Source organism: Sciurus carolinensis, chromosome 5 (genome assembly GCF_902686445.1).
Source record: "Sciurus carolinensis chromosome 5, mSciCar1.2, whole genome shotgun sequence".
Classification (NCBI taxonomy): domain Eukaryota; kingdom Metazoa; phylum Chordata; class Mammalia; order Rodentia; family Sciuridae; genus Sciurus; species Sciurus carolinensis.
Window position 1 is genome coordinate 36919338 of NC_062217.1, and position 20131 is coordinate 36939468.

The 20131-nt window shown below is 39.1% G+C and overlaps 2 protein-coding genes across 6 annotated transcripts in view; both read left to right on the forward strand.

Annotated features, from left to right (window-relative positions):
• Nek5 (NIMA related kinase 5) overlaps positions 1–19542 on the forward strand; it is a 68224-nt gene extending 48682 nt beyond the window's left edge. For all 5 annotated transcript variants that reach the window (XM_047554030.1, XM_047554033.1, XM_047554034.1 and 2 more), the window contains 2 exons: positions 5127–5235; positions 19190–19542. In XM_047554030.1, the coding sequence (XP_047409986.1) occupies positions 5127–5235; positions 19190–19457 (377 nt within the window). In that variant the 3' untranslated portion in view covers positions 19458–19542. The remainder of the gene's footprint in view (positions 1–5126; positions 5236–19189) is intronic.
• Positions 9858–11578, forward strand: LOC124985367 (pre-mRNA-splicing regulator WTAP-like). Its single transcript, XM_047554036.1, has 2 exons — positions 9858–10525; positions 10753–11578. Exons 1-2 carry the CDS (start codon positions 10075–10077, stop codon positions 10812–10814), a joined length of 513 nt encoding a protein of 170 aa, XP_047409992.1. The 5' UTR covers positions 9858–10074; the 3' UTR covers positions 10815–11578.
• Positions 19543–20131: the final 589 nt, after the last annotated feature.

Consider the following 20131-nt stretch of genomic DNA (forward strand, 5'->3'; position numbering starts at 1 on the left):
TGCTGTTAACAAGTGACATGAACTTCCAAGGACAGTGGCATCATTTTCTTTAACATAACCACCTGACAGCTCAGGCCAAGAGCCAGCAGCTCTGTAGCCGATGATCTAGCTCTGCTTAGCTTCACCTGAGAGAGACAGTTTAGTTATGACAGATGCAGGGGACTCATTACTGTCCTATGGCAATAAAATTCATCTGGATGTAGTTTGTTTTGTCTTCAATTTTTAGCAAGATTTTGATTTTTTTGTTTGTTTGTTTTGTGTTTTGAGCTAGTCTTGCATGGTACCCAGACTGGCCTCAAACTTCTAAACTCAAGTGATCTTCCTGCTTAAAATGCTTATCTAATTATCTTTGTATAAACTCAGATTTATTATTAAGCCATTTCTTCTCCATCAATACGTAAATATTATTTCCTATACTAGTATCATTTGATTATTTTATAGTTTTTATAGTATGATGGTGTAAATTTCTTCTATAAAAAAGTTAAAAGGATATCAAGTGGGAATGAAAGAGAAATAATGCATAAAATGTAAACATTTACATTTATAATGCCATGAAGGTTCTTTTACATTGGTTTTACTCTTTGCAAGAGAATTGCATTGGTGTGGGGGATCAATCCCACGGCCTTGCAAATGCTGAGCACACACTTTACCGTTGAGCTCACCTTCAGCCACTTTGCAGTACGTTGTCAGACAGCACTGAATAATGGCTAAGAGTGGACTCTGTACTCAGTGGGAATAACTTCTGGCTTACTTGCTCACCATTCTTACCTTCCATTTTCTCATTTGTAAAAGCAGAGTTATGTTAACACCAACTTCAATGGATTGTTTTAAACATTAAATGAGATAATGCATGTAAAGTGTCTAGAAAGTTGCCTAAGTGTAATTAATTATAACTTTTTAAAAAATATTTAGAGACAGGGTCTCCCTGAGTTACTTAGGGCCTCATTAAATTGCTGAGGCTGGCTTTGAACTCTCGATCCTGCCTCAGCCTCCTGAGCTGCTGGGATTACAGGCATGTGCCACCTTGCCCAGTTAATTATAGCTTTTAAAACAGTGGTTTTATAGCCTAGAGATGTAGTTCAGTGGGAGGGTGCTTGCCTAGCATGTGCAAGACCCTGGGTCCAATCCTTCCTTAGGACTGCAAAAATAATTAAAATGATGATTTTATTCAGTCATAAATAAAAATGAAATTATGTCATTTACAGGAAAATGAAAGGAACTTGAGAACATGACGTTAAGTAAACCAAGCCAAACTCAGAAAGTGAAGGGTTGTGTGTTTTATTTCATATATGAAAGCTAGTGCTGGCTATATAGCCCATCACATAGAGTGCCTGCCTCGCATGCTCTAGGCCCGGGTTCGAGTCCCCAGCACCGTGTGATTGCGGAAATAACAAACATATATGAAAGCTAGAGATAAAAAGGAAAAAAAAAAAGTATATCTGGGAGAGGTCTTATAAAAATTGAAGGGATTTCAGTGGATTTCAGACTGGGAGGGAAGACATTTGTGTTTCCCGCTACAGTCTGCTCTTAAATCATAAAAGGAAATTTTGGTCTCCTCCTATACCTGAATGGGCAGAAGCAATACAAGTTTTTCCTGTGGTTCAAATGAGTAGCATGAGAAAAAGACAAAACAAAGCAAGGCAAAAAGCAAAACAAAACAAAAAATAAGGCAAAAACCAAAACAAAACAAAATTAACCACCATAAATTGTGAGGGTCTGATTCTCTGAGCCCTCATGATATTATACCCAAAATAGGATTGCTAGATCATGTGTTAGTTCTATTTTAGGATTTTTAAGTTTTAAATTAAAAAAAAAATTTTTTTTCAGTTGTAGATGGACACAATACCTATATTTTATTTTTTCATTTTTATGTGGTGCTGAGAATTGAACACAGAGCCTCACACATGCTAGGCAAGTGCTCTACCACTGAGCCACAACCCCAGCCCAAGTTTTAAAATTTTTAAGATTTGTTCTAATTAGTTATATATGATGGTAGAATGTACTTTGTTACATCTTGCATAGTTGGAGTATAATTTCTCACTCTTCTGGTTGTACATGATGTAGAATCTCACCAATCGTATAGTTGTATATGTACATAAGGTAATAATGTCAGTTTCATTCTATTATCCTTCCTACCCCTACACCCCCTCCCCTCCCTTCACTCCCCTCTACCTAACCTAAAGTAACTCTATTCTTCCCTAGCCCCACCCCACCTTATTGTGTGTTAGCATCTGCATATCAGAGAGAACATTGGTCTTTGGTTTTTTGGGATTGGCTTATTTCACTTAGCATGATAATCTCCAGCTCCATCCATTTACTGGCAAATACCATAATTTCATTCTTTTTTAAGGAAGAGTAATATTCCATCATATATATCACATTTTATTTATCCATTCATTTTATTTAACCACCTAGGTTGGTTCCATAGTTTAGCTATTGTGAGTTGAGCTGCTATAAATATCTTTAGGCTTTTGAGTGGCCTCTAGACAGTTCTCCATAGCAGCTGTACCATTTCACAATCACAACAGTGCACAAAGGTTTCAATTATTCCACGTCCTCCCTAACACTTGTTCATTTCTGATTTTTTAAATGAGGGTTGTACTAACAGATATGAGGTAATATTTACTGTGGTTTTGATTTGCATTTCCCTGATGATTGCGGATATTGAACATCTTTCCATATACTTGTCATGGAAGGGAACAGAGAGATCTAAGCCCCTTAGTAGTTCTTCTTCTTCTTCTTCTTCTTCTTCTTCTTCTTCTTCTTCTTCTTCTTCTTCTCTCTCTCTCTCTCTCTCTCTCTCTCTCTCTCTCTCTCTCTCTCTCCCCTCCCACCTCTCTTTTTGTGCTGGAAACCCAACCATACCCTTCCATACCCTTTACCCCAGACCCCAGCCTGTAGTTCTTGTGTGGGCTCTTTGGCTGAGTCTCAGAACCCAATTAATTCAAGTTCTGTTTAACAAGAGAAAAGGACACACATTTTATTAAATTTCATGTATACAGGGTTCTTCACAAGAGAACGAAGTCTGAAGAAATGACAAAAGTATGGCACTTTTTATAATTTTTAGGCCAAGAACTATATGTTTATGAAGGAATGTTGGGACAGATGGGTCTCTGAGCTACAGAGTAAATTTAGGGATGTTGTGAGGAAATCTATTATAGTAGATTGCAGAAATGACCTTAGTCCTTCTCTCTTCCCTGGGATATATAGAGGATGTACAAGCTAGTAGAAGATAGATTTATTCAAGTTCATTACAGCCTCCATTACCAGGCTCTGGCAATCAAAGTTATTTTCTTGCCTTGGAACAGAAAGAATATTTGTAATTTTCTGCATGTAGAAAAAGATAGCCAAATGTCCTTTTCTGAAGTTATAGTTCCCCAAGCGACCTCAGCCTGAGGTAATTAGTGTACCACATTGACATATACTGAGATGGTGAAATTGGCTATGACCTGGAAACACCAGGGTATACATTCCTAAAGTCCAGGAAAAACCTCCAGGCCTTTCATTAATGATTCTGAAGGTTTAGAACCAACTTTTCAAGAATGGATGGGAGTAGAAGAAGCCAGGTTGTCCAGGGAAAGATGTCAGAAATTGAAAATCCCCTGTGCAGAAAATAACTCCCTGCAAAACAATCATGGGACTTGTGAAGAGGCCTGCCATCCGGTGAGCTACTTCTCCCCTTCCCTCCTGTGAGTCCTCCCAGCCCAACAGGGAGACAGATCTGAGTTAACACCTCCCGGCCTCCTTGCCTGCTGACCACACAGTAAAGCCTTTTCTTTTTGCAAAAACCTGGTGCCGTGGTATTGACTTCTGTGAGCATGGGGCAGTGAGCTTTTGTGTGATAACAATGGCATGTTCTTAACTCTGCAAGGGGATGATGCGTTTGTACAAAGAAATGAATATCGTACTATCTTCAGGCTAATCCTTAAGAGGAAAAAAGTACATGTGTGCACGCTACCAGGGGTTGAGCACTACAACTGAGCTAAATCTCCCAGCCCTAGGAAAAAAAATACATTTTACATCACGAGAATTAAAAAAGAAAAAAAGCTTGTGTAAGTGTGTGCCCATGTGTATGCTGGTGTTTGCTCTGCAGACAATAGTAATTAAGGTTAGCCATAAGAGGGGCAAACTGGACCATGCAGGTGGTCCAATTTGGCAAATCATTTTTGTAGACATGGTTTTCTCAAATTTTCCATACAATCAAGTCACCTACCCTACAAGAGGGGACATTTTATTCCTCTCTTTCTGGTCCTTATTTTTGACACTTATTTTTCCTTATCTTCTTGTATTGCCTACCCCCTTTGGTACAACATTGAATAATTGGATGTCCATTGCCATCCCTGTGTTTTGGGTTTTTTTTTTCTTTTTTATAGCATGGGGTGTTGGGGGTCATCTCCACTTTCCACATAGATGAGGGAAGGGATAACTGTCGGAGGACGATGGTGCCACAAATAAATCAATTAATTACTATTAAACTTATCTAATCAATAAACACACAAGAGCTAATACTCTTTTCAAATGGAAGAAGGTGTGGTGGATCAGGCCATACCAGATCTGGCCTCCAGCAAGACGGAGGAGCCCACCTTCACCTTTATTTATAGTCGCATAGGTATAGGGGCCTGGACTGGGAGGGGCTTCTTCTGTGAGGACCAGGACAGGGTGAGTTAGGGAAGCCATTTGCTTAGAGAATTAACATTTCCTCAGACAGTGAGCCACTCTGTACAGGGCCACATACTCCCCGGTGGTCTGGAACAGTCTCTCCTGGTTGCGTTCCTGGAAGTCAGACCTCTGTATCCCTTGGCTCAGTCAAGTCTGATTTTACTAGGCATGGATGGCTTCCCACAGTGGGGGACTGAAACCAGGACTTTTTGCACTAAACTACATCCTCAACTTTTTTTTTTTATATAGGGTCTCATTAAGTTGCCCAGGCTGGCCTTGAGCTTATGACCCTCCTGCCCAGGCTCCTGAGTAGCTGGGATGACACGTGTGTGCCACTGCATCTGGCTCTTATTCCCTTTTATTGGAAATGATTAAAGGGTTCATGGTTGACATGGTTCATGTTGTATACTGCTTATCGAGTGTATAGGTTGGGTTGCTTTAATTTCACTCTGTCATTTCTTTAACAGTAGAAGGAACATTCAAACAATGGCTTCCTAAAGAAGAGAGTAAGGTGGAAATGTCCTCTGGCATTGAAGTAGATGAGGAACAACTGGAATCAGGTTCTGATGATGATACGTAAGTAGGTCATATGACCATGGATTTGACTCCACTTGAGTTTGGAGTTTGAGTCACAATGCTTGGATGGTTGGAAAACATTTACATTGAGAAACTAAAATTAGGGCTGGAGATAATAGTTCAGTGGTGGAATGCTTGCCTAGCCTGAGTGAGGTCCTAGGTCAGTCCTCAGTAGAAAAAAAAAATGTCTTGAGAAACTAATATTAAAATTGACATAAAGGAATAGTAATACTTCTGATATCTCTAAAAGAAGTAAATATAAGGGCTGGGGAGATAGCAAGCAAAAGGCCCTGGGTTCGATCCCCAGCACCACAAAAAAAAAAAAAAAAAAAAGGAAAAAAAAAAAGAAGTAAATATAAAACTCTTCAGGGCTGGGTACAGTGGCACAGGCCTGTAATCCTAGGTACTCAGGAGGCTGAGGAGGAAGAGTGCAAGTTTGAGACTAGCCTGGGCAATTTTGTGAAACTGTGTCTCAAAATAAAAAATAAAAAGGATTGGTAGGAGGAGTTTCAAGATGGTGGAATAGAGAAGGTTGCTTTCCTGGCTGCTGCAAGATGTGAAACCAAGAAGCAGACAGGCAACTTCTCAGCAAGGTGGTGAACAAATAAAAAAGTTGGGAAGGGGCTTTACCGGAATTTAATACGGACATTCAAAGCAGATTGAGGACTCAGGAGGATGAATATAATAAGGAAAAAATCCCCAGTGTCACAGCCACTACTGCAGTCAGAGGAGTCCCTCAATGAGCAAAGTGGAGGGACAAGGGAATTAAAGGAACCTACATTTTTAAAACCCTGAGTGTGTCTGGGTACAGAGAGTTTAGAGATCAAAGACACTGCCTGACTAAACTGAAAGGTATGCTGCACAATATCCTGTGTGGCAAAGAAGTCACCATCTCTCCAGGTTTTGTGCAGAGGACACAGGGAAGAACCATTTTGCAGCTGTGGCTTGGGGGCCAGCAGCTGAGGGAGCCAATTCCTGAGTTTGTCCCAAAATACAGGCCTGGCAAACCATACTGCACAACACAGAGTGTTCCTAAGTGAGCACGAGAAAACCAAATGTGGAGGAATACTGGTCATGGAAATCCACCTGGCTCTACCCCTCCCCCTCCAGCCTGGCTGCTTTCAGGACCTGCTGGGAGAATTGCACCTGGCCAGGAATTCAAAAGAGCTGGGGTGGAAGAGATTGAGTTGGGAGACTGAACCTGAGACCAGGAAGTGAGGGGAATATAGGAGACTAAGAATTGGCTCCCAACCACACAAGTGGAATCCAGGGAAGATCCCTGGGGTTCAGTCTTTCAGTGTGGACCAGCAATTGCTGGGTCCTGGAGATGTGTTGATTTAAAGTGTTCAGACCAACTGGCATCCAGCAAAGGGCCTGGAGCCTACCTAAGCCTGAACCCTGCCTCCAGGAATTCCACAACAGGACTACCTCTCTCATTGCAGTGACCCCACCCAACACTGCTGAGTTGGGAAACCAAGAATCTTTTGAACTCCAATGGATACAATTCTTTAACTTTTTATTGAGATTTTTTTTCCCTTTTTCTTTTCTCTGTTTAATTGTGACCTTAATGTTTCATGAACATTTATACATATTTATACATATTCATATTTTTTTCTCATTTCTAGAATTTTTGAATTCAATTATTTTTCATGGGTCAATATTTTGAGAACTAGGATATTTGATTAGTATAATTAGTATACTTTAACTTTGTTTTGTATTTAAAAAAATTTTTTACTTTATATATATAAAGATGTGTGTGTGTATATATATATATATAACATATATATATTATATATATATATATATATACTCTTACTCATGTTTCCTTTGATTCTCTTTTTCTCTTTTCTTCTGCTAATAGCCAATCTCTTTTGTTCTCTTTCACTCTTCTTTTGATTTTTTTTACTTCTATCTTCTCTCCTCCTCTCTTATAATCATCACATCCTGTATCACTTCAGTTCTCTCCCAGTCAACCATTCAAAATTGTAAACCCATTTGCAAACTTAACTGTTTTTGTGGGCAATAACTTATTATATCATTTCTGTTTATTGTGACAATTAGCATTGTAGATGTCATAGTAGGAAGTATTTGGTTTAATGCTATAAATTGTTTGCATTGATTGTTTTTATTATTTGTCACCCTCAAAACCTTCAGGGATACTACAAGTCCACAGGATAGACATATTGCTAAATGGGTAGACATACAAACAACATGAAAAAACAAAGGAACAAAATGCCCCAAATGAACCACAATACTTTAATAACAGAATCTAATGACACCACTGTAGAGAAAATGTCAGAATAGGAATTTAGAATGTACATAGTCAACTGATCTACGAAGTAAAGGACAATGTAGGGAGTGAAATCGGAAAGAAAATATGGAAAGTGAAAGATCTCTTTAATAAAGAGATAGAGATTCTGAAAAATAATGGAGCAGAAATCCTTGAAATGAAGGAATCAATAAACCAAATTAAGAGTTCAATGGAAAGTATCACCAACAGACTAGATCACTTGGAAGACAGTTTCAGGCAATGAAAGCAAAATATGAAATCTTGAAAACAAAGTTGGCCATGGAGAAAAGATATTAAGAGACCATGAAAAGAACTTCCAAGAAATATGGGATAACCTGAAAAGACCAAATTTAAGATTCATTGGGATCGGTGAAGCCTCAGAGATACAAATGAAAGGAATGCACAATCAGAAAATTTCCCAAACCTAAAGAATGAAATGGAAAATCAAATACAGGAGGCTTACAGGACCCCAAATGTACAAAATTACAACATACACACCAAGACACCTTATTATGAAAATACCTAACATACAGAATAAGGATAGAATTTTAAAACCTGCCAGAGAAAAATGACAGGTAACATTTAGAGGGAAACCAATCTGGATCTCAGTTGATTTCTCAATCCAGACCCTCAGAACTAGGAGTTCTTGAATTAATGTATACCAAGCTCTGAAAGAAAATGGATGCCAGCTGAGAACACTGTACCCAGCAAAATTAAGCTTCAGAATTGACAATGAAATAAAAACCTTCCACAATAAACAAAAGGTAAAAGAATTCATAACTAGAAAGCTTGCACTACAAAACCATACTCAATAAAATATATCATGAAGAAGAAATGAAAAATAAAACTGAAAAGCAGCAAAGAGAGGAACTACACTAGAACAGTCAATCAAAGGAGAAACCAATTCAAAATAAAAATCATAAATAAATCAAAGTGACAAGGAATAAAAATCATTTCTCAATAATAACTTTGAATATAAATGGCCTAAACTCATCAATCAAAAGACATAGATTGGCAGATTGGATTAAAAAACAAGACCCAACAATATGCTGTCTTCAAGAGACTTACCTCATAGGTAAAGACATCCACAGACTGAAAATAAAAGGATGGGCAAAATGCATATCATTCATATGACTCTCATAAACAAACAGGGGTTTATCCTGTTTGTTTATCCTCATATCAGATAAAGAGGACTTTATGCCAAAGTTAATCAGAAGGGATAAAAAAAGTCATTTCATACTGCTTAAGGGAACTATACACAAACAAGACATTACAATTGTAAATATTTATGCTCCAAACAATAGAACATCTGTTTACATCAAACAAACCCTTCTCAATTTCAAAAATCAAATAGACCACAACACAATAATACTGGGTAGCTTTAACATGCCTCTGTCACCACTGGATAGACCCTCCAAACAAAAACTAAATAAAGATGCTATAAAACTAAAAAAATGCAATTGATAATTTAGACTTAATGGACACATATAGAATATTTCATCCATGAATTACTGAATACACTTACTTCTCAGCAGCTCACGATCCTTCTCTAATATAGACCACAATGTGTAAGCTATCACATATGTTGGCATACGATTGTAATAGTACCTTAATCTATTTTTAGCATCCATAGGGTTGTTTTGATAGCTCCCTTTCCATTGTTATTAATTTTTGTGTTCTTGCTTTTTTCTTGATTAGACTTATTTGATTTTTAGCAACTTTTAGCCATATTATTTCTTTTCTATTTCATATATTTATGCTCCTACTCTTATTTTTTCCTTCCTACTACCTAAAATAATTTATTAATCTAGCTTCTTTCTGATACAAGTGCTTTAAGTTGTAAATGTTCATCTGAGTACGGTTTCATTCCAGAGATTATGATTTTTTTTTTTTTTTTGGTACTGGGGATTGAACTCAGGGGCACTTGACCACTGAGCCACATCCCCAGCCCTATTTTGTATTTTATTTTGAGACGGTCTCACTGAGTTGCTTATCACCTTGCCATTGCTGAGGCTGGCTTTGAACTCCTGATCTTCCTGTCTGAGCCTCCCAAGCCACTGGGATTACAAGTGTGCACCACCATGCCTGGCTAATATTTTAAGCTTTTATTATCCCTTAGTTCAAAGTACTTTTTATTTACTTTTCTTGTGTTTTCTTCCTTGAACTGTGAGATATTTGTAAGTGTGCTGTTTAATTTTGAAGTTGCTGTGAAGTGGGGGTGTGGTTCTATATATTGTAAGGTGATTGATTTCTAATGTGATAAATCATACAGGAAACAGTCTGCATGATTTCAAAGTAAAAAAAAGTAATGAAAATATTTTTAGCCCGCCCCCACGGCGCTGCTGAGCCCCGGCGGCCGCGGGGCGCGCGCCGGACTCCGGGAAGGGCCGGGCGTGGCGCCGGGGTGCAGCTGCTCCATTACGGCTGGAGGCCCCGCTCGGGCCGGGCGGACGGCCGGCCTCCCCTCGCCTTTCCTGCCCCGGCGGGGCCCCGCCGCGGGCGGGCGGGCGGCTGCGGCAGCGGCCGGGAGGCGACTCCTGGGATTCAAGATGACCAACGAAGAACCTCTTCCAAAAAAGGTTCGACTCAGTGAAACAGACTTCAAAGTTATGGCACGAGATGAGTTAATTCTAAGATGGAAACAGTATGAAGCTTATGTTCAAGCTTTGGAGGGCAAGTACACAGATCTTAACTCAAATGATGTAACAGGCTTAAGGGAGTCTGAAGAAAAACTAAAGCAACAGCAGCAGGAGTCTGCACGCAGGGAAAACATCCTTGTAATGCGACTAGCGACCAAGGAACAAGAGATGCAAGAGTGTACTACTCAAATTCAGTACCTCAAGCAAGTCCAGCAGCCGAGTGTCGCCCAACTGAGATCAACAATGGTAGACCCAGCGATCAACTTGTTTTTCCTAAAAATGAAAGGCGAACTGGAACAGACTAAAGACAAACTGGAACAAGCCCAAAATGAACTGAGTGCCTGGAAGTTTACGCCTGATAGGTAAACAAATCATACTCCCCAGTCAAGACTTCCCTGACAGTCCCACTACAAGACAGCTGTGGTGGGACAGCCAAGTACTCGTTTCCACACCAAGACTCAGACTTTTTGAGCAAAAAAAAAAAAAAAGGCCACATTCTTATACCGTGCAGCTTGTAATGGTTAATGTAAAACTTACCCGATGAACCTTGTGTTTCAGCTTTTTTCTCTTCCCCTTCCCCTTGCTTCTGAGGCCTGATGTCGTCGGACTATTCCGAAGAAGAGGCCATCTCCGAAAAATTCCCCTTCTAGAACATGTAGACACTTGAGAAATGTTTCTGTTTGAAGAAAATAGAGGGAGAAACAGAAGTCTTAAGTCTGTGGCACACTGTGTCTTCAGACAGTTTGGAGGATTGAAAACCTAGAGATTTAAAATCATGAATTGAACATGTAAAATTCCAGTAAAATGTAAAAACGGAATATGCATCGCTCTTAACCTTGAGCATAATGACTTAGAGACACTGTGTATCAGTTTTGCCAATAAGACTGTGGACTTCGTGATTGTTGTTGAACTTCTGGGTCAAAACTCAAATGAGGTGATTTTGCCGTTAAAGGGTTTTTTGCTGAGAACCAACTTTAATAGTCACGAGAAAATCAAATAACAGATGTCCATACAAGTAGTGCATATATCTAACCATTTAGCTTAGGGCTCTATATCACATAACGGAGCCTTAAATCAATGCGGTTTTCATCAATGGTTTGTTCTTTGGTTGCAAAAACTAGACAATCTTAACTGAGGACTGTATAAACATGAAGGTGTGGTATCCAACTTCAGGTTTAAACTGTTTGAAGCATTATAAACATTCATTTCACAACTAGATTGTATAAGGATATTGGCTGTGATGAGACTCACTGCATTATTTTTTTCCAGTAGTGAACTTTATGAAACCCCATCCCATTCAACAGGCACATGTCAAAAGAGCATTGTTGTTGGTGTTAATGGGGGAATGTGTTCCTTCATTGTATTTGGGCCTTTTGTATTACACTCTTGATATTAAATTAAATGTGCCTTGGAAAAAAAAAATATTTTTATATTGATTATATTGATTACATATATGTCAAAACATGTCAAAAATGATCAAATTGTATACTTCAAATATGTGCATTTTATTATACTTCAATTTTACCTCAATAAAGCTATGAAAAAATGGGGAAAAAAAGAACTGTGATATAGCTTAGTGGTAGAGCACTTACCTAGTACGTGTGAGACCCTAAGCTCACTCCTTGGTACTGCAAAAAAACAAACAAAAATACCCACTCTGGAGTTATAACATTATATTATTTCACTAACGCATCAGTGAAGATTAACTCACAATTTAAAATTTAAAAATAGAATCCAGGCACAGTAGCTTATGCCTATCTCCCTGGCTACTTGGGAGGCTGAGATGGGAAGATTACTTGAGCCCAGGAGTCCAGGCCAGCCTGGGGACAGTATCACAAGACCCTATCTCAACAAATAAAGCAGAAACTTGAAATTTACTAGGGGAAATAGTAAATGCAATACATAGCTGGATAAGACCATAAAAAATTTCAGATAACATAATTATCCTGTGAAGATTATAATATTGAATATTTAAAATTATTCAATTAAACTAATTAGGAGACTGGAGATGTAGCTCAGTGGTAGAGTGCTTGCTTAGCATGTATAAGAACCTGGGATTCAATCCCCAGCACCACCACTACCAACAACAAAGGAAACATGAGAAAAAAGCAGTCCCTCAATGAAGAACAGGAAAATTGTCTTGTCTGGACTACTATAACAAAATACTTTGAATCAGGTAACTTACAAGTAACAGATACTTACAGTTCTAGGTGTTAGTAAATCCAAGATCAAGCATTCAACAGATTCAGTATCTGGCAAGGCTGACTTTTGGGGTCATAGATGACACCTTTTAGTTGTGCCCTCACATGGTGGAGGGCAAACAAGCTCCCCCAGGCCTCTTTTATAAGAGCACTAATAGCTTCATGAGCTAATCACTTCTTAAAGGTCCATCTCCTAAGACAGTCACATTGGAGGATTGGTTTCTGAATTTTAGGGTGATGCAAACATTCAAACCACAGTAAAGATTTTGATAATTAACTAACTAGAACTTTGGAAGTTGAAAAATTCTATCAGTAGAAATTAAAATTTAACCCACAGGGTCTGGGATTTGTAGCTTAGTGATGGAGTGCTTGCCTAGAAATCTGAAGACCCTAGGTTCCATCCCCCGCACCATAAAAGAAAAAGCAAACAATCCAACAAATAAATAAATAAATACCAGAACAAATGTAGTTAATGAAAAAAATGATGGACAGCACTGGAATACAAAACTGTCATATTACTCAAAGGACCAAAAAACTTGAATCATATAAAAGAAAAAAATATATATATAGGAAATATAAACATTTTTAAAGAGAATAAGAAAAATATCAATAGGAGAAAGAGTTGAGTCACCACAAAAGAAAGGAATAGTTATTTTCCCTTCTTAAGAAATAAAGAGTCTGACCACCATTTGACCCAGCTCTTCCATTCCTTGGTATATACCCAAAGGACTTAAAATCGGCATACTACAATGATACAGCTACATCAATGTTATTGCAGCTCAATTCATAGTAGCTAAGCTTTGGAATCAACCTAGTTGCCCTTCAACAAATGAATGGATAAAGAAAATGTGGCATAAATACACAATGGAATATTACTCAGGCATAAAGAAGATTGGAACTATGGCATTTGATGGTAAATGGATGGAACTAGAGAATATCAGGCTAAGTGAAATAAAACAATCCCAAAAAATCAAAGGCTGAATGTTCTGTCTGATATGTGGATGCTAACACAACATAAAGTGGGGAGGGAAGAATAGAAGTTCATTGGATTAGACAAAGGGGAATGACAAGAAGGGAGGGAGGATGGGAATGGAAAAGGCAATAGGATGAATTGGACCATAACTTTCCTATGTTCACATATGAATACATGACCAGTGTAACTCCACACCGTGTACAACCACGAGAATGGGATCTAATTAGAATAAGTCTTACTCCATTTATGTATAATTTTTTCAGAATATACTCTACTGTTATGTGTAAATAAAAAGATCACATAAAAAAAATTTTAAAAAAGAAATAAAAAGCCTGCATTAGAAGATTTACATCTGATGATACATACCATGTCTGAGGTGAAAGAACCAAACTCAGAGAAGTTGCAACCAAATAAACAACAAAGGACAGGTCCAGAATGTAGAAAGAATGAGCACAAGTAAGTCACCCCAATGGAAACCCATGCAAAGTCCACCAACAGTCATTCGAGGAGAGAGCCCAGGGCAAGACATGCAGCTAGACAGTCCTCATCATCAACTGGGGCAATTCATATTGAAACACCCAGACGTGGCAAGAGTGACCACATGAAGTGCTGCAAAGTGCTGGGAAAGACTGGCCTTTCCTGGGACCACCTCCATGGTGTGAGTCTCCAACAACTCACACCATGTGCCCAAGGAGACACTCAGGAGGACATGAGTTGCCCGATGACAGGGAGACCTCAATGTCCCTCGGAATGGGAATGGAGTGCTTTTGTATTGGCTGGTGAAGCAGGCTTCCCTTAAAGCCTGAGAGACTCATTTCTCTATCACACAACAGCATCCGCATGTGCAAGGACAGATGGGTTCTGCAGCAAGGCTCAGTGTCTAGTGACTGTCCCTCACAGAGTCCTCCTTCTGTCCCTCACATCACCTGTCTGTGGAACCCAGTCAAGGCAGCTGGAGGCCCGGCTGCAGGTCAGGGTGTGGACAGAACAAGAGGTTGACAATGACATTTGCTCCAGTCCTGACTGCCTCTCCTCACCAGTGGGAATGGAGTCATGGCCCACTGGCTTCAGGAGGTGAACTTGATCCAGTGCAGCTTATGTTCAGGAGGGGCAGGTTTGAGTGGGAATAGGTGGCAGGCTCTGCTGCAGTGGTTCGTTCAAAGATGGAGTTACTGCTAGGTAAGGGGATGAACCGGATCTGCATGCGTCAGTTGAGATGAACCTCCATAATAGAGTGAGCAGAGCTCAGTGGAAAAGCAAAGGCAAAGGCACACTGTATAGTATTTCAGTGCATACATGGTGCATCATGAACATGCAACTTTATAACAAAGTACAATTTATAATTTGTTAAAAAAGGATGGAAAATGTGGAAGAATGTTAAGAGGCATGAGGTTCCAATATATGTGCAAAAGGAGTTCCATAAGAAGAGAGTAGGGAAAAAGCAATATTTAAAGCAATTATAGCTACAAACTTTTACAGTTTTTATGAAATGATTTTATTTTTGCAGTGCTGGGGATTGAACCCAGGGCCTCACACATCCTAAGCAAATAAATATTCTACCACTGAGCCTAACTTTTCATTACCATTGAGCACATGGATCATCATATATGGGAAATAAAACAATTACTGAGCAGTAATGATAAAAAAGAACCCATATCTAGATTCTTTTTTCTTAATTTTTATTTATTTATTTTTTCATTAACTTTCTTTGACAGTGATATTTCAAAAAAATTTTTCATATATATAGGGTAATAATGTCTCTCAATCTACCATTCTTCCCATCCCCATCTCTCCCCTCCCCTCACTCCCCTCTGTACAATCCAGAGTTTCTTCATACTTCCCTACCCACCCCCCACTATGGATCAGCATTCATTTTTCAGAGAAAACATTCAACCTTTGGTTATATGGGATTGGCTTATTTCTCTGAGCATGATCTTCTCCAGTTCCACCCATTTACCTGAAAATGCCATAATTTCATTCTTCTTTAAGGTTGAGTAATATTCCATTATGTATATGTACCACATTTTCTTTATCCATTCATCTGTTGAAGGGCATCTGTGTTGGTTCCATGTTTTGCTATCATGAATTGAGCTGCTGTAAACATTGATGTGGCTGCGTCACTGTAGTATGCTGATTTAAAATTCTTTGGGTATAAAATGAGGAGTGGGATAACTGAGTCAAATGGTGATTCCATTCCAGTTTTCTTAGGAATCTCCATACTGCTTTTCAAAGTTGGTTGCAGTCCGACCAACAATGTATGAATGTACTTTTATACCCACATCCTCATCAACACTTATTATTGCTTATATTCCTAATAATTGCCATTCTGACTGGAGATGAAATTTTAGAGCATTTTTTACTTGCATTTCTCTAATTGCAAGAAATGATGAACATTTTTTCATATGTTTGTTGCTCAATTGTATTTATTCTTCTTTTCTGTAGCCCATTTGTTGATTGGGTTATTTGTTTTTTTGAGTTCTTTATATATCCTAGAGATTAGTGCTGTATCTGAGATGCATGTAGTAAAGATTTTTTTCCCATTCTGTAGGCTCTCTCTTCAGATTATTTCCTTTGCCGAGAAGAAGCTTTTTAATTTGAATCCATTCCATTTATTGATTCTTGATTTTACTTCTTGTGATTCTTGATTTTACTTCTTGTGCTTTCAGAGTCTTGTTAAGGAAGTCATGTCCTAAGCTGACATGATGAAGATTTGGGTCTACTTTTTCTTCTATTAGGTGCAGTGTCTCTGTTTTAGTGCCTAAGTCTTTGATCCACTTGAGTTGAGTTTTGTGCAGGGTGAGAGAGAGAGGTTTAATTTCATGTTGTTACATATGGATTTCCAGTTTTCCCAGCACCATTTGTTGAATAGGCTATCTTTTCTCCAGTGTATAGTTTTGGCACCTTTGTCTAGTATGAGATAGACATATTTATGTGGGTTTGTCTCTGTGTTTTCTATTTTGTACTATTGGTCTACATATCTATTTTGGTGCCAATACCATGCCATTTTTGTTACTATTGCTCTGTAGTATAGTTTAAGGTCTGGTATTGTGATGCCTCCTGCTTCACTCTTCTTGCTAAGGATTGCCTTGGCTATTCTGGGTCTCTTATTTTTCTAAATGAATTTCATATTTTCTTTTTCTAGCTTCATGAAGAATGTCATTGGGATTTTAATAGGAATTGTATTGAATCTGTATAGCACTTTTGGTAGTATGGTCATTTTGACAACATCGACTCTGCCTTTCCAAGAGCATGGGAGATTTTTCCATCTTCTAAGGTCTTCAATTTCTTTCTTTAGTGTTCTGTAGTTCTCATTGTAGAGGTCTTTCACCTCTTTTGTTAGATTGATTCCCCAGTATTTTATTTTTGTTGAGGTGATTGTGAATGGGGTAGTTTTCCCAATTTCTTTTGCAGTGGATTTGTTGCTTGTGTATAGAAATGCATTTGATTTATGGGTATTGATTTTATATCCTGCTATTTTGCTGAATTCATTTATGAGTTGTAGAAGTTTTGAGGTGGAATTTTCTGGATCTTCTAAATACAGAATCATGTTATCGGCAAATAGTGGTAGTTTGAGTTCTTCTTTTCCTATTTGTAGTCTTTTAATTTGTTTCCCCACCCAGATTCTTCACACTCTAAATTGTAAAGGAATGAAGACAAAGGGAAAATCTTTTGTAAATCACATACCTCAGGATGACAACTTAATGAATGGAGCTGTACTCATGGATCCTCCGATTTCAGGGGGGTCCTGTGCGATGCTTCACAACCCCTTGCCTGGTCAGAGTCCTTCCCTGTGTTGCAGCTAGTGTGAACCCTCATCCTTGCACGCCCATCCCCACCTCCCTGCTCTCATCCTGTGACAGTGTCTCTCACAGACTTCACAGGACAGGGTGTGGTTTGTAGGTGGGGTCACCAGAGTTTCCCAGCTCTGGAGCTTCTCTGCGTTCACAGGAGTCTTTCTTCCTGTCTTTCCTGCTCATTGTCACCACCTTCTTGTGCCGTTGCTTTCTCAGTCCATTGTACACTGGCCCCTGCTGCATGGCACTCTTCTGGAATGGTCTCTCAGCGGTGGTCTGTTCCCACTGTTGCCAAGGCACTACATCATTCTAACCCTCATCTCATCTGGCTTCTCCCTTGGCTTCCTTGATACTCTTATTCTTGGCTTTTACCAGCTCTGTCTCCTTCACCTGCTGCTTAAATATTAGCATTCTTCAAGGTTATTTTCTTGGTCTCTTAGTCTCTTTCTAGAAATATCTGTGTTGCAGTCTTGGACACAATTTCAATTCCTGGCTCTGCTAACTACAGTCATGGGTCATTTGATGATGGGACAAGCTCAGGGAAATATGTGCTGTTGGGCGATTTTATCTTTGTGCAAACATAATGAAGTGCAGTTCCACAACCCTAGAGGTGAAGTTCCCTTGAATGGTGGGGGGGCTCTCTCAGTCACGTCCCATCCACAAACTTATCTAATCAATAAACACACAAGAGCCAATACTCTTTTTTAAATGAGATGGGGGTGGTGACGGGTCTGGCCATACCAGCTCTGGTCTCTAACAACATGGAGTCGCCCAACTCTCTTTCATTTATAGACACACAGGTAAAGGGGTCTGGAATGGGAGGGGCTTCTGTGACGAACAGGATGGGGTGCAGTTAGGGGAGACATTTTCTCAGGGAAACTAGACAGGGAATCACTCCCACACAGCGCCACATACTTCTGTGCCTGCTAGTTCCTGGAAGCCAGGTCTGTGTCCCATGACTCAACCTCCTCTGATTCTGCTGGATAAGGATGGCTTCCCACACTTGAGGTGACAACCTGGCCCGTTGATGCCTTTAAGGGATGCAATAAACCTGAGATGTATGAGGCTGCTGCCAACATAACACAGCATACCGTTAACAGTAAACTTTCTTTTATAAATAGGGTACATATTACATAATGATAAAAAGCATAGTAAATTCACAAGCCAGTGATATAGTTGTTTGTTGTCAAGTATTAATATGATTAAGTATTATATCATTATATCATGTATATTTTTATATCATGATTGTGTGTGATGCACTTTTATATGACTGGCAGAGCAGTGAGTGTATACACCAGCAGCGCCACAGACACGTAAAGAATGTGTTGTGTGACCTCCCTGGGCCATAGGAATTTCTCAGCTCCCCTCTAATCTCATGGAACCGCTGCTGCACACGCAGTCTGTCATCGACAGAGACTGTTATGTAGTGTGTGACTCTAGTGCCTCTGAATGAGCCAGGTTCCCATGCCTTTCTAAATTTTTATTCTGGGACAGGGGTCTTGCCAAGTTGCTGAGGCTGACCTTGAACTTGCAGATCCTCCTTTCTCAGCCTCCCTTGCCACTGTGCCTGGCATGGTCTTTATATCCTGTAATTTTTTTTTTTTTAACATAAAATTCTTAGCCTTGTGCCACAAAATGGTGCTGAAACCCAGGGCATGTTTTTTAACCTCTCCCAAGTCCCAATTTCTTTATCTATAATTTGATGGTGAGAATATCTATGTTATTAGTATTTAAATGAAATGTAGTGTGTGACAGTACCCAAGGACAGGGACTGGCATATGTGTACCATTAATATGTGGCAGAAGTTTCATTCTGTGTATTTTCTTTCTCTTCAGCATAGGTGTGGTAGATACTAATGGATATAATAATGGTTATTGAATACAAGTCCAACGGAGGACTGGTTCTCCCGACATTGGTTAGTTGTCACCCTTAGGAAAGTCAGACCTGGACGAAAATGTAACTTTCAAGTTGGAGTGGGCAATGAAAAGGGAAACTCGTTTTCATATTAGTGCTTTCATAGCCTGATGCTGATTCTTTTTTATTGTTTATCATTTCAGAAATTTTGAAGAATCTGAAGATGAGTTGAGAAATGAAGTAGTAGAATCCCTAGAAAAACTCACTACTTCCAAAGAAGAGGGAAGGGAAGAGGTTTCCAGTTCCTTGAAGGATGTTGAAAAACCAGGAGAAAGAGAAAGGATTAGCAGGCTGAAATCTGAAGAATTAAATGAAGGTTTGGAGGCAGTTTCTAGTCCATCTAATGACCAAATCTGTATTACTGATGAAGACAAAGAAATAGCAAAAGTCAGTCAAAATATACAAGTGTGATTATTGTATTTTTTTCTTTTTTTTGTGCTGTGGGGATTGATGTCCTTTTCCTTAAATAATAAAATAGCATCTATTTGCTATAGTATCAGGGTGCAAATAAAAAATATTCATTTGTTTGTAAGAGTGTTCCAGTTATCCCAAGGACTTATTTTTATTTCAATTTAGATAACAGAACTAACTGTATTAATACTTTCACTTTCAAATTTCTATTAAGAAATCTTTGAGATAATATCTGTGGTTGGCAGAATAATGCAGTTCAACACCCTCCTCTAAAAGATGTCAAGTCCTCCTCTCTGGAATTTGTGAATATGTTGTTTCCTGGCAAAGAGAAATTAAGGTTACAGATGGAATTAAATTTGCTAATCAGTGACCTTCAAATAGGGGAGTTATATTGATTTCCCAGGTGGGCCAGTGTGATCACAAGAGTCCTTAGAAGTAGAAGAGGGAGACCAAAGAGGAAAGTGGGGACAGCAGAATGAAAAGGACTCAGCCTGGCGTTGCTGTCTTTGAAGATGGAGGACCGGGCTGCACGCTGAGGAATGCAGGCAGATGCTGGAATCTGGGAGAGACTAGGGAATGGATTCTCCCCTACAGCCTCCGGAAGGAACATGGCCCTGCCGACGCCTTAATTTTAGCCTATTGAAATCCATTTCAGACTTCTGAGCTGCAGAACT

Excerpts from the sequence above, each read along its gene's own strand:
- LOC124985367 (XM_047554036.1), top strand. The coding sequence starts at position 10,075 with ATGACCAACGAAGAACCTCTTCCAAAAAAGGTTCGACTCAGTGAAACA. Across the intron at positions 10,526-10,752 it reads CTGGAAGTTTACGCCTGATA|GAGGCCTGATGTCGTCGGAC; the intron begins GGTAAACAAATC and ends CCCCTTGCTTCT.